Source organism: Macaca nemestrina, chromosome X (assembly GCF_043159975.1).
Source record: "Macaca nemestrina isolate mMacNem1 chromosome X, mMacNem.hap1, whole genome shotgun sequence".
Lineage (NCBI taxonomy): Eukaryota > Metazoa > Chordata > Mammalia > Primates > Cercopithecidae > Macaca > Macaca nemestrina.
The window spans coordinates 36,517,760-36,532,877 of record NC_092145.1 but is presented as its reverse complement, the minus strand read 5'-3'; the positions used below and the strand labels follow the sequence as shown (position 1 = coordinate 36,532,877).

The 15,118-nt window shown below is 44.7% G+C and overlaps 1 protein-coding gene across 1 annotated transcript in view; it reads right to left on the bottom strand.

Moving 5' to 3' along the window:
- Window positions 1-6,434, bottom strand: part of LOC105468385 (KIAA1210 ortholog) — an 80,275-nt gene extending 73,841 nt beyond the window's left edge. The window contains exon 1 of the mRNA XM_011718503.3: window positions 6,324-6,434. Within this exon, the coding sequence (XP_011716805.2) occupies window positions 6,324-6,358 (35 nt within the window). The 5' untranslated portion in view covers window positions 6,359-6,434. The remainder of the gene's footprint in view (window positions 1-6,323) is intronic.
- Between the last annotated feature and the right edge of the window lie 8,684 nt (window positions 6,435-15,118).

The window sequence follows — 15,118 nt, the reverse complement described above, 5'->3', positions numbered from 1 at the left end:
CCCCCACATGCCCCTGTCACCCTCCAGTTGAGGGTAAGTACTATATATGCATTTGAAGTAATAGCATACAACAGGGGCCCACAACCCCCAAGCCACAGACCACTACTGGTCTGTAGCCTGTTAGGAACTGGGCCACACAGCAGGAGGTGAGTGGCAGGTGAGGTGAGCTCATCCAGCTGGTAGGAGAACAAGTACCTACCTTGACCCTGAGGTACTGGGTCAAGGTAAGTACTATATATGTATTTACTATATATGTATTTGAAGTAATCAAATGGCAAGCCTTCACTAACTTAACTTGATCTTCTGAAAGCAATCCAATTCACTAAAACTAATTTCTTCTAGCGAATTATAAAGTTTATAGCAATTTGAATTGAATGGGCGGTTTTGATACCTATTGAAGATTTCATGAAAGAGTAAAGCAGTAGAAGGAGAGTAAAGATGCCAAGAAAGGATTACTATAATACATTGTAGGATTCATTCCTCAAATTTGCTATCCATTGACCATAACTATGAAACTGTGAAGGAAGGGTAAGAAGCAGATTGGTTTAAAAAGCTAAAAGAATGCTAAAATAGAAAATCAATTAGGAAATGACAGGGGCAATCACATCGCATTTTACATTTTGGTTACTAATTTCCAGAAATAACACACAACAAAAAATTGTGCTATATGAGAAACTGAGGAAAGAATTCTAAAAATGCTAAAGTTGATACAACTGAAAATGCACTTTCAAAGGATTCAAAAGAAGCTAGTGTACAAAAAATAAGTATATAAGGTGATGGATATGTTAGTTGCCTTGATTTAATCATTCCACAATGTATACATATATCAAAACATCAGGTTGTACACCATAAATACACACAAATATTCCATTGTCAATCAAGAAAATACATAAATTTTTTAAAAGAAACAAATGTAAGCATTCCCATATAATATGCTGAAATTTTGGCTCCTGATGAAATAATATACTTTTCCGCATTTTTCATATGTTCCCAAGGAAACCAAACCTCCCTATAACAAATGGAACATCCCTTAGAATGCTGCTAAAGACCAAATGAAACCTGTTGACTACATGTTTAGAGAAATCTCCAAAAGCTTTTAAAATCATTTTCTTCTAAATGAATTTTTGCAGAGACTTAAATACTTTATGTTCTAAATAACTGAAAGAAAAAACTTTAGGTAAACTGGTAAATATGGCAAATAATATATTCAAGAAATTACCCAAGAGCCAGTTTCCCCCTAATTCCCTACAGAGGGTGAGGCCAGGGGCCTGGGACAGTACCTCCTCCCTCCGACCCCTACACTGGTACCTGCCACTCCAATGGCACCTATCAATCCTCCTATTGCTCTCATGAATGAAAAATGCAACTGAGTGAATGCAAGCTAGCAAAATGCGACGCCCAGACTGAGCCCCTTGCCAGGGGAGTTAACAATCTTTCTTCTAAAACTAGGGGAAAAAAAAAAAACAGGAAAGAAGGGAGGGAGAGAAGGAAGTGAAGTGCCACAGTGATCTCTAATGACCACATTAAACACTCCTAATTATAGTGAGGAGTGGAAGTTGGGTCTGATCTGGCAGGCTAAGCTGCAGCTACACATTTTTGGTGCTTTCGAAGGGCCTAAATTTGCCTTCCCCAACTGGAATGTCACATAGAGTCAAATTTCATGTTCATCATTGTTCTCTCCATGCAGCTAGGTATGCCACAAGGTCTCGGGTTCTGGAGAACTGGTTGCAGATGCTATGGGGAGATGGGCCCAGGTCAGTAGAGGGCACTTCAGGGTTGGCTGTCTTCTAGCATCTGAATTCCAGGGGGCTACTCAGGGCCAAAAGAGAATGCATGGATCCCCAGAATACCAGCAACTGGACCGCATTACAAGTCAATATTTATGGCTTCTAATCGCAAATTGCAACCCACACTGCTTCCAGGGGCATCAGGGAAGTTTTGCAGCCAAGGGGAGCAGACTGACACATAATTTACAATAGTAATTCCCTGGTCAGGTGTCAAGTACCTGTTGCAGAAGCTCTCAGCCTCGCTTTCCTGAATCCTGTTCTTGGAGTAGGAGAAGCTGACTAGCATGATGTGAGGGGCTCACTATCCTGGCTAGATCCCCAAGATTACCAGCAATCACTGGAGTGACACAAAAGCATCCAGGTCCTGTTGAAATACACATTATCAGGAGTTAATCATTAATGTCTACTAACCTGTCATCACAGGTCAGTTGGCTAAGAGCTAGCCCCTGGGCCACAAGATGGCAATGTGTTGGCCAAGAGGAAATCCACGGCCTAGAAGGCCAAAGGCCTGGAGAAGACAGGCTTGGAGAGAAGGGCAAAGTTCAGGCCCAGAACACGTGGAGTGGAAGGCGTACTGAAATCGGAAATGGGTTGTAACAGGAGAGACTGGGGTTGCTAAAAACAAAGTTGCCCTGGGCTAGGCACAGTGGTTCATGCCTGTAATCCCAGGCTGAGGTGAGAGGATCACTTGAGCCCAGGAGTTTGAGACCAGTCTGGGCAACATAGCAAGACCCTGTCTCTATAAAAAGATTTTTTAAAAATTAACCAGACATGGTGGTAGACACCTGTAGTCCCATCTACTTGGGAGGCTGAGGCAGGAGTTTCACTTGAGCCCAGGAGTTCAAGGCTGCAGGGAGCTATGATTGTTCCACTGCACTCCAGCCTGGGTGACAGAGTAAGAGACCCTGTTCAGAAACAACAACAAAAAGTTGCCTGAGCTCACCATTTTGCCTTAGGCTGAATTGACCTCTGCAGCAGTCCCAGAGGCCGGCCACAGTATCCCACAATGTATGATTTTGGTCTACTACTCAGATGACGATCTTTCATCTATCCAAGCTAGACAGCTCTATGCTGGGAGTCAGGGTACTTAGGAGTCTAATCTTGGTATTGCCACTGACTGTATGACCCAAAGAGAATACCTTAAAACCTCTGGGGCCCACTTTGTTTACCCTTGAAGTGAAGACATTGTCACCCATCCCACCATTACAGGGTCTTGTCAGATTTAAAAAGTTATTTTGCTTTGCCTTCATCTCCTTTTATACTTGTGCAATATGGTGTCACATAATTCAAGTCTACTGCTCTTTTCTCCCTTCTTCCAATAAGCATATTCACCACTCTTGATAATTCTCCTGTAACCTGCTGTCCTTCCATCTCTATGAAAATAGTAACAGAACTTAATAACTACTTATCTTGAGCAAGATCTATATCTACAGTAACTGGTTAGGAATTTAAAAACCCAGACTGGGTTTTTAAACTACAGACTCATTTGATTAGAGCAAAGTGCCACTGAGGCTCTTGCCATGGAGTCAAGACCCACAAGAATATGGATGGCTGCTCTGAACATACCCATTCCACCACCGGCCAGACATTTCAAACATCTCCACTATGATAAATGTATATATTTATATATAAAATCTAGACTGCGATTGTATGCGGGAGAGGAGACTGTGAACCAATCCTGTGTTTTGCCCAAATTTGAATTTCAAGGCCTATTGGGCTTCGTTGAGAAAGTGCAACCCTACTGATTTGGCCAAGTTGTGATCCTAGGAAACCTCCTTGTGTTGCGGGGAGGTGGGAGTGTTAGGGGGATGGAGAGTGTGAGAGTGCCCAAGGTTTACAGGGGGAGCAGTGAATGTTTGAGCCAGCACCATTTCCCTCCCAGTCTTCCTCTCCCACAACACGTGGAGCCTAGGAAAAAGCTCAAAGAAGAGGACCCGAGAGTTCCTCCATGTGCTCGCTTCCAAGTGCTCCTACTCTCCTTTACATTCTCTCCTACTGAGCTTATGTCCCCACCCTCCACCTCTTGCAAACTGTTGTTTACTGGCCTGGTCACCCCCTAAGAAGGCAAGCTCCTTAAGTGCATCTTGGTTCAGTTAACAAGATTCCTTCAACAAATACTTGTGCCAGGCACTGTGCTTGCTTGGCTCCGGGAGGGGAAAGGAAAAGTTTCTCCCAGAGGGCTCGGCACAAAGCTAGCTACAGTGTAGGTACACACTGTTTTTAAATGTACACCAAGTTTCTTTTCCCTTTTAGGTCCTGTGAAACACTCTATGCCACTTATTTGTAAAGGCCCTGGCTCCTTAATCTCAAATGCCCTCTTATCATTTCTCCTGTACCTTCAGCCCAGATTCAATAAACATGAGCTCGGACTGAGACTTCTTCACCTGAGGCCATAAGAGCAAGCCATTTTGTCCACTGATTTTCCTCTTCCAACCTAAAGACCTCAGGTTGCTCCAAATTCCCTCCACAGAAAGTAGACGTTAGGGTGAAGGGGCCCCAAGAAAGGCCCCTTGCTCGTTTACAAGTAGGAAAATCTAACATAAGCTAACACTGAGCCCCAGGGAGAAAGGGCTTGGAAGCTCACCTGGGAGTAAAATGCTTGCTGTTATCATCTCCCTTGGCCCTCCCAAAGCACTCACTGACAATGTCTCTGTCATCTGGTGCTACCATGAATTACACAGAGAAAGCCTTGTAACATCCACAGCATCCATTCAAGGCCATAGATTGAGGGCACAACAGTGAGATGATAGCCCTGGAGAGAGGGTTTTACAATAGTTGCCAAGGACACTTTTTTATGGGGATCAGCAGCATTTCAAGAGTCCAGGCCCACTCACCAGCAGAAAAATGGGAGCATGTTATGGTACTGATCTTGGGGAAGAAGCGGAAATGGGCAGCCAATCTACCCACACGTCCATACCTGAACCACTTCACTTTAGCATTCCAGGTGGAGTACCATTAGAAATCACATGGAATTCTACTTTGGGCCTGCAGGCTGGAGGCTGCCAGTTCTTGTTTATGCAGTGTGTTTCCATGTAGGGAGAGAATTGCAGGGCGAGATGAACCCATGCAACTCCCAATGACTGGAGACTTGCAATGAGTGAAATGGGTTTCTGGCTGTGATTCCAAGTTGGAATAGTTAAGGGAAAAGAAGAGTGTTCACTCCATGATTGAAAATTGGCAATAATCATGTACAATCACATACCCACTAATTAACCATATGACTAAATCCATTTTGGTTAATATCTTCTTCCTTTTGGAATTGCTTGCAATATGTAAACATATGCACACACAACATCCAAAAACAACACTGTGGACACATAATAAGAATATACTTATTGGAGATAATACCCCATCGAGTAACTGGGAGACTGCATATTGTACAGCTTGGAACAAATTTAGAAAATTAAGACAACTCAGAAAATTTAAGGTAATTCCTCTCTACTCATCCGTGTTCCCCTCTCTCTTTCCACCTCTCTCTTTGCCTTCCTCTCTTCTCTCTTCCACTTCTTGGCCCCAGTCCCCCATCTCCCTTATCTCCCTACAAGATCATTTATTGTCAGTCATGCTAGCTGCTTGCCGGCTGCTTACTAGTGCCAAAACATCATGTTCCAATGTAATTGAGCCACATTATTTGACAGAATTATTGCCGTCAGTTACTTGAATGGTGTTACTAATCAATGAAATGAGCCTTGTAAAATTCAGGTTTGTGGGATGCTTTACCTTGAGATGGTGTTGGCTAGGTTTCTTGACACATAGAGAATCTATAGCTTTGTCCAGTCTCTCTCCCTGGTCTGTCTGTTATATAAACATCACCCTTGTGCAGATCTCCCTTCTCATACTTGAGCCATTTCTTACAAACCCTGGCAAAGCCAAGGCTGTAGGAGTGCCACAAAGTACCCCTGCACCAAGAAGTAGGGAACCGCGGTGTGCGGGACAGGAAACCCCGGAAATAACTAGGTATTTCCAGGTCAGTCACTGCAGCTGGGCCAAGTTCCCCTTTGGTGCTTCCCTCCGTCTTGCCTTTGCAAGTCAACCAACCACAACTGCAACAGCCTTGGGAATACGTTCGACTTCCCATCCTGGCCCCTGGGTCCCTGGGGCCCAGGTGAGCAAGGTAGGGGTGCCGGGCAGGAAGGAGAGGAAGCGTGAAACGCAGAGAAGCCTCAAGGCGTCCAGCCGGCCCTCATTTCCCCACATAGAGTTGACCTGTCTCTGTGTCCCCCGACCTGCCGAGTCCCGGAAGCTGGGTGGAGGGCTCTCCCGCTGCTGAGCTTTCCCACACACACGCACACCTGCGCGAGCTCTCCCAGGAGGACACCGCCCCCAACCGGCGGGCTGCACAGGGGAATGATGTTGCAAGTTCGAGCCCAGAGGTGTCTCGCTGCCCGCCGCCCACCCCCGGGTCACCTCGCCGCCCGTCTTTGCGGCGAGCGCACCACTTGGGCGGGTAGGAGCCGCTGCAAGGCCGGCTGGCGTTCTGCCACCCTCCACTCCGTGGTGTCTAGGGGGAGTAGGTCGGCTGCGCCCGCCACTTACTCTGAAATCTTGAGGCAAGCATGAAAGCTAGCCATGGTGCTGCTGAGGGAGCCGCTGGCCGGTTACGTGCCTTGCCTGCTGAGGTGCATGGGAGCCCGCGCTGTGGGCATGCCCTTAGAGGCTGCCACGTGGGGGCAGCTCGGCACTTCAAGCGCCCACACGCACGCAGCCCCAGACCCGCAGGCCGAAGCAATAACCAGCCAGATAAAATTTCTTCTCCAAGGCCTCTCGCTGTCTTCTGATCTCATTCCAAAAAGGGCTGGGCTTGTTCCTTACATGGCTGGGAACTGTTAACTCCCCTTTTTCCTCTGTCTCCATCTTCCCGCCACTACTGCATCCTTAGTGCAAAATACCAGATGCTCTTTCTTAGCCTCTCTGTATCCCTGCAGGGCTGAGTGTGAGAAGTAATTTGGAGATGAAACTCTAAGGAAAGAGTAGAGGCTTTTATCCGAGCGGTAAAGGACACTCAAGGGCTTTGGGAAGGAGATGTAAATAAGTCGCTTTCTGGCATTTTAGGTGGTGCAGGCTGGAGGGAGAGGGGAGCAGAGGGGAGAAGAGAGAAGACAGGGAAGAAAGAAAATTTAAGTAGCATAGCTGCAAGCATTCCCATCTAGATGTGAACACTGTTTTTGAGGTGTTCTAAGCTGTTCTTGTTCAGTCCTAAGGAAAACTATTTACTCCCTTAGCCAGTCTGGGGCCATGAACCAAAAAAGCAAGAATTTCCGTAAAATTGTGAAATATTTTCTGCTCTTGAGATGAAGGTCCCTACCAAAGGTTGTGTGTACACAGGGAACCCCAGTTATAACATGGCTTACACTACATGGATTCAGAGATGTTGAAGATCAGATCGTGTCCACAGAAAACCAAAAGAACTGGAGAGAGAGAGAGAGACAGCGAGCAAAAGTGTGACCTAACGTTGACGGCCTGGAAGACCCAGTAGGGCACTTTTCCCAGTCTCAGTCCCATAAAGAGGCGTGTGTCCCTACCTTGGCCTCTGAGATGCAGAGATCTGCAATATTTTGATTTTTTAAAAGTGCCTAGTGGGAGTGCGACACGCGAAACAAATGCAGATGCAGGATTCTGGCTTTTTAAAATGACTTAGAGGAATCAAGAGTTTCAAAAGGTCGTGATTTCTCCTGTGCATGTATTCACGAGGGGCATTAAACACTGTCCAGCTGGGCCTAATCTGACAGGCTTTCCAAATTGGGTTTGCCCAAATAAGAATAAGAAGAAAGAAGAAATTTAGGCTGGGGTCCCTTCAGGGGATCTTGGCAAGTCTGGTAGCAGAGGCCTTTTCTTCCTTTCAGCCTGAAATAGCCAACACCCTGCTTCTGGAATTTCACTGGGTGGGTAGGCTGGGGTCTCTGGACAGGGCAGTACATGCGACCCTCTCTTGTTAACTTCGGGGAAAAGACACATAACTTAGCAAGTACTAGATTTATGTTGTAGATGCTAAATTCTGACCTGTGGCTAGAATTTCTAACTAGAATTCCTTTCTAACTCAAATTTGTGGTTAGTTCTCCATTATTCATATGTGGCTGTTGCTTACCCACTTAGTACATTTCCTGTAATTGTGTTTTTAATCAAAGAATAACTTCTGGAATACCTACTCCAGTTGTAATGTCAGCAGGCAGTTAAGAAAGACCAATTTTAATATTGACCAGAAAAGAAGCTAATTAGAAAGGCAAATCTGTATCATTCCCCTCCCACCCAAATAGAACACACTCTGAAAACGATGAGCTTTAATTTAGCGTTTGGATAATGCATGCTTTGTGATTCTCTGTGTAACTCCTTCCTTCCATTACTTCAAATAATCAGAAGTAGAGAGTCCACAGAAAATCCATCTTATAATCCCCAAACTGCATTGATGGCTCCTTCTACTGAAATCTCATAGCACCTGTGGTCAAGGCTCTGGTGTCAGAGTTGTGTTCAAATTCTGACACTGTTTAAGTTTCTGAGGTGTGGTAACTGCATTGTGATTGTGTAGGAAAATGTCTTTGTTCTTAGGAAATACATGCTGGCCGGGCGCGGTGGCTCACGCCTATAATCCCAGCACTTTGGGAGGCCGAGGCGGGTGGATCACAAGGTCAGGAGATCGAGACCATCCTGGTTAACACGGTGAAACCCCATCTCTACTAAAAATACAAAAAATTGAGCCAGGAGAATGGCGTGAACCCGGGAGGCGGAGTTTGCAGTGAGCCGACATCGTGCCACTGCACTCCAGCCTGGGCGATAGAGCGAGACTCTGTCTCAAAAAAAAAAAAAAAAGGAAATACATGCTGAAGTATTTAGAAAGGAAGTGTAATGATATCTGCAATTTATGCTCAATTAGGTCAGAAAAAAATGCATAGGAGTTTGTGTGTGTGTGTGTGTGTGTGTATGGTGAAAGAGAGAGAGAGAGAATGATAAAGCAAATGTGGTAAAATGTTAATAGTTGGTGAATGTAGGTGAGGCATATATGGGTCTTCATTACAGTATTCTTCAACTTACCTGTAATTTTGAAGTGTTTTCAAAATAAAAAGTTGGGAATGGGATGTTTGCTCTGCCTGCATTTACCAGCTGCCTTACAGCAAATTATTTACTTTTTGTAAACCTGAGTTCCCTTGGCTCAAAAGTGGAGATATTAACAGAACCCATCTCAAAGGGTTGTTTTGTTATGAGGATTAAAATGAGATAATAAGCGTGATGCCTTTAGCATAGTGCCTGGCCCTTAGGAAGACCTCAATAACTGATAGGAATTGCTATTATCATACCATTTCCATTCCACATTTTATTATATACTGTCTTTTGTTGTCCTCGTGGTGTTTCAAATGCATATAACTTTTCTCCTTAACTTAGATTAGAAGTCTCTGGAGGAAAAAAAAAAACAACACATTTCTTACATTTTCTTTTTTTCTTTTCTTTCTTTCTTTTCTTTTTTTTTTTTTTTTTTTTTTTTTTTTTTTTTTTTGAGATGGAGTTTCGCTCTGTCACCCAGACTGGAGTGCAGTGGTGTGATCTCCACTCACTGCAACCTCTGCCTCCAGGGTTCAAGTGATTCTTGTGCCTCAGCCTTCCAAGTAATTGGGATTACAGGTGTGCACCACCACACCTGGCTAATTTTTGTATTTTTTGTAGGGACGGAGTTTCACCATGTTGACCAGGCTGGTCTTGAACTCCTGGCCTCAAGTGATGCACCTGCCTCGGCCTCCCAAACTGCACATTTTTTTCTTATATTTGCCATGGTACAGTGCTGAGTGAATCATAGGTAGTGAATAAAACACCTTGTTGAGGGACTTTGTGGTTACTATTCTGTGGGATCTGTGGTCATAGCATTGACTTGAAAATGACCACATGCCCAAAAGCCCATCATTAGAACAGACCAGTAGAAAATGTTAGAATAACATGGTAGGAGCTGGATAAGGCTGGATAAGAAGATAGGACTACAAAAACAACTATTTGGGGAAGAGTTTTGTTTTTGTTTTTTTTTTTTTTTTTTTAGCTCTGGATTTTGGAAAGTGTTCATCCTTTGTAAATCCCAAGAGGGCATACATTCCATTACTTGGCATTCCGGATGGGAATAACCTCTACTAAGAAAATTGGGCACATTCTTAAGATGCCAGGCCAATAACGTAGATTTCCAGGTGCAACATAGCTCAGCCACTTGCTTCCAGCAAAAGATAAAGTACAAACACCATGATGACTCCCTCCAAACCCCAGTTCCTAGATAAATGCCTCCATTGCTTTGGGGGGAATCTGATCTTCCTGGCTCTAACCAATGATTCCAGTGACTCTAAAACATGCAGGACAAATTTAACTGAAACCTTCAGGACTGACTCAAACCTTCAGGACTGACCAGGCTTTTTAAACATGCGGCTCTGGAAAAATCTCTATAATCGGCCGGGTGCAGCAGCTCATGCCCGTAACCCCAGCACTTTGGGAGGCTGAGGCGGGTGGATCACTTGAGGTCAGGAGTTCGAGACCAGACTGGTCAACATGGTGAAACCCCGTCTCTACTAAAAGTACAAAAAATTAGCCAGGCATGGTGGCTGGCACCTGTAGTCCCAGGTACTTGGGAGGCTGAGGCACGAGAATCGCTTGAACCTGGGAGGCGGAGGTTGCAGTGAGCAGAGACTGCACTCCTGCGCTCTAGCCTGGGTGACAGAGCAAGACTCTGTCTAGAAAGAAAAGAAAAGAAAAAAGAAAAGAAAAATCTCTATAATCAGTAGATCCAGAAATGGAGAATAGTGAAACGTCCTTACTTCCAAACAGGTGCAAACCATTCCAGAAGGTCCCTCTCACTCCCTGTCTCTCCTCCCCTTCCTTTGGTTCATGTCTCCTTGCTTTCTCTTTCCCAATCCCCTCAGCCCACCTCCTGAGGCTCACTGAATGAGCTCCTACTAAAGGCTGGCAAAGGTGTGGGTGGGTTTAAGGGTGAGAAATGAGAGCGACAAAGCGGTTTAGTGTCTACATCCATGTGACCCTGCTGATTAGAGCATCTCAAATGGAGTGACATCTCACAAAGTCCAGGAGGATGAGCTAGAGATCTGAGTTATGGCTTCTATGGAGCCATTTCACCAGGCTTCTCAGAGTGCCTTGAGAATATCTGCCCTCACAACACTCTAGGGAGGCTGGGGGCAAGTGGGACCACCAGATCCAGAGTTGTCCTTAAGGGAGCTAGACTGGAAGAAAGTACACTTGGTAGGGCAGGGACCTTCACCAACCCTCCCCCAACATTTGTAAACAGGCCAAGTCTGATATAAATTCACATTATGGGCAAAAAAGTAGGAATGGGGTGGGGGAGAGCCAGCAAGACACTATGGTGGGTTAGGGGGAGGACAGGATGCCTCCTAGGGAGGAATGCTTACATAATGATGCTTATATAGACATTTGCTAATGGCAGTTATCAGTCCTGACTATTTCTTCCTCCCCCTCTTCTCATTCCTCCTCCTCTCCCATCAGGCGGTATTCAGAGTCATTGGAAATCTCCTGGCTGGGGTTGGAGTAGCGGGGGAGGAAAAGTCGCCATCACTCACCACACTCCTGGCTCGTTCTTGTAGTGGAGGAGATTTAGAGGAAGTCTGTATAGTATAGAATGTCTACAATGCAGTTTTATTACTTTCGGGCTATATATCCAATAACATAACACAAACTTGGCTCTAGGTGTGGTCCTAGGGGATCTGCCTGACTGAGCAGAGATGAGTGGAGTTTGTAACTAGACATTGCGCAATGTCTCTAAACACACACCTGTCCATCCACCTGGCTGCTTGTTTGCCTGTATTTCAGATTGTCCCATTCAGGAGTGGAAACTGGAACTCAGATGGGGTCAATGATGCTATGAGTAAAGGTGCAAGGATGTGGAAGGCCCTTGCCAGTTTCTTGCTGGATGCCTTCATCTCCTTTCTCCTGGCTGCACGAAACTCTAAAATAATTCCCTCCACTCCCTCCAGCTCTCTGGTCCTCAGGAGCCTGAGATTGGAACAGTGCTCAGGAAGGAGGAAGAATCCAATTTTTTTCCTCACCTCCAGCCATAGCCAAAGTCATAGTCTCCAACCTGAAAATCCCCAGCAGGGAGAAAACACACACATTTATCACTCACACTTCACTTAGCCCAGAGCTTGGAGGGGTGAGGCACTGCCCCCACAGGCAGCCTTATCCAAAACCTGCACGCGTCCCCTCTCCACAACCATCAGCCCGGGGAGCAAGGGCCCAGCCAGGGATGTCACCCCCACTGGAGGAGGGACACTGGTTTGGCATAGTAAATGGCATTTTTACCCCCTAGCCGGGCAGAGAATTGTTGTGGCTTCCTTGGCCAGGCAGCTAAGAGGAAAGCAGCCCCCCGGGTCTGGAATCAGTGATTCACACAGGCCTACCCAAACAGCCTCTTGCTGTCATTTTCTTTCCTTCCTTCCTTAATATCCTGGAGAAGGAGTTTTCAGTGCTTCCTCCTGGGCTGCTGACATCCTGAGCTGAGTGACTGGTCAATGGGACAAGCAGAGGCATGTAGCCAGGGTAGCTGGCCTCCAAAAACTTCCCCAAAAGACAAAGAAAAAAATGGCTGGAAAATTCTAATGGTAGACAAGGTATAAAATGATGAAACATGAAAGCCCATCTTTACCCTTCACCACCACCATGTCCCTATCTGCCTCTTGGTTTCCTTCCAGGAAACAAAAGAGCCGTGTGTGTGTGTGTGTGTACCTATATGTACATATATACACACACATATATGTATATATACGTACGTATGTACATACATATACATATGTGTGCATGTAAAGGTATATATATGTTAACTGTGTGTGTGTATATATATATAAGTTATCACTATATATATATATTTCTTTGTTATCTTAGCAATCTCTTTCTCACAGGCCAAGGTGTTCTTCATACTTTGATAACTGCAGGCTCTTGAATGATCCTTGGGAAGGAAAATTTGAGAACAGATACACTGGCTTCTCTCTTATACTCAGGCCCAAAGTCTCTATCCTTTTTCCTTAGCATCTCAGAGCCTTGCTGTGTGCCTGGTGACAACAGCTGGTAATAGTAATCAAGCCAACCAATCGATGCATTACTTGTTTCCAAACACAAAGAGCGTAGGCCTGCGGAGAGGGTCCCCAAAAGAGGTGTTAATGGGAGGAGGTTCGAGTATCATGCTGAGTACAGTGCAGAGGCTATTTGAGTTGAAGTGGGGTGGGGGAAAGGAAGGTGTAGATTTTCAGGCCACCTCCTATATGCCACCTACTCAACTACAGAACTGAACTGCCCTCCTGAATTACTGCCATCCTCAAGATGACTTAGCATTTGTACTTCAATGTTCACCTACACAAGGGACCCAAGAAAAGGGGATAAACAGAGGAACAGAAAGGGCTTTTCTTTTTAAATTAAACTTATTTTGAGGTAGGTTCACAAGCAGTTAGTTCACGTGTAAGTTGTAAGTTATCACAAGTTGTAAGAGAGATCCCACATACCCTTTACCCAGTTTCCCCCAATGGTAACATATCATTAATATAAAACATGGTATAATATTAAAACCAGAATATTAACATCAATGCAGTCAAGATGCAGAACGTTTCATCACTACAGGGATCCCTCATGCTGCTCTTTTATAGCCATACCTGTTTCCCTCCTTCCTTTTCCTTAACCCCTGGAAGTGACTAATCTTCATTTCTGTAATTTTTTCATTTTCATTTGACATGTTTTATAATGGAATCATGTAATATGTAAACTTTTTGGATTGGCTTTTTTTCACTTAACATAATTCTCTGGAGATTAATCCACATCATTCTATGTATCAATACTTCATTCTTATTTTGTCGTTGAATGTCCATGATATGGATGTATCACAGTGTGCTTAACCATTCACCAATGAGGCACAGCTGAGTTCTTTTCAGCCAGTCTACATCCAGATGGGAGATATATTTCCTTGAAAATTCATGAAAAGAATGTCAAACCTCCCGGTATCCAAGGTGAAAGCAGAGCCCAAGAGCACACATAGCAGCTATGTGCCCACAGCCTGCTGAGGCTCAAAAACTGACAGTTCACCCAAAGCTCTGGGCCTTGCTTCTGCCCAGGAGGGCACTGAGACTAATGGGTGCTTTGATAAAGGGGTATGGGAAGGAAGCAGGCAGTCTTATTCAGAAACTTGAATCTGACTTCAAAGCAACTAAAGAAATGAAATGGCAACCATATCCCAGGGAGTGGGGGAGCAGAACTTCTGCCAAATCTGAAATCTCTTGCATATTTTTTTTTCTGACCTTTTGGGCAAGATGCAGGAGGAGGACTCACTCCTAAATGACTTCCTATAGGGCCTATAGGGCCTATATGGTTTCTCTCAACAGTGGTTACCTCTGGAATGAGAATTCGGGGTGGGCGGGATCTTTCCTTTTTAAATTAATGTACTTTTGAACCAGATCGTTTTTTCCCACAATGAGTATATATTCTACTTTTGTCATCATAGAAAAAAGTAATTTTAAAAAGTCATGGTAGGGTGTGGCACAGGGGAATGAAAACAACTGCAAAGGCGTTCTGAATGGAGGGTCCAAGTTGAAAAATGTCTTGGGCATTCCTTCACTCCTACTTTTTTTATTTTATTTTTATTTTTTTGAGATGGAGTCTCAAGCATTTATCCTTTGTGTTACTAACAATCCAATTATATTCTTGTTATTTTTAAATGTCAATTAAATTATTATTGACTGTGGTCGCCCTGTTGTGCTATCGAATACTAGGTCTTATTCATTCTTTCTATTTTATTGGTATCCATTAACCATCCACTCCTCTCCCCTAGCTCCTCACTACTCTTCCCAGCATCTGGTAACAATCCTTCTACTCTCCATGTCCCTGACTTCGTTTTGATTTTTAGATCCCACAAATAAGTGGGAACGTGTGATCTATCTATCTATCTATCTATCTATCTATCTATCTATCTATCTTAGAAACAAGGTCTTGCTCTGTTTCCCAGGCTACAGTGTAGTGGTGCGACCTTAGCTCACTGCAGCCTCAACCTCCTGGGTTGAAGCGATCCTCCCACCTCAGCCTCCAGAGTAGCTAGGACTACAGGTGCACGCTACCACATCCAGCTAATTTTCTTTTTTAAATGTTTTGTAGAGACAAGGTCTCGTGATGGTGTCCAGGCTGGTCTTGAGCTCCTGGCCTCAAGCAATCTTCTCACCTAAGCTTCCCAAATTGCTAGTGTTACAATTTGAACCACTGTGTGCAGCCCCACCCCACTTAATTTTGGGGGCACCCACTCTTTAATGCCCTCCTCTGACCCCCAACTTAGTCTCAGTAGACTGAACATAGCCTCAGGACCTCAGACA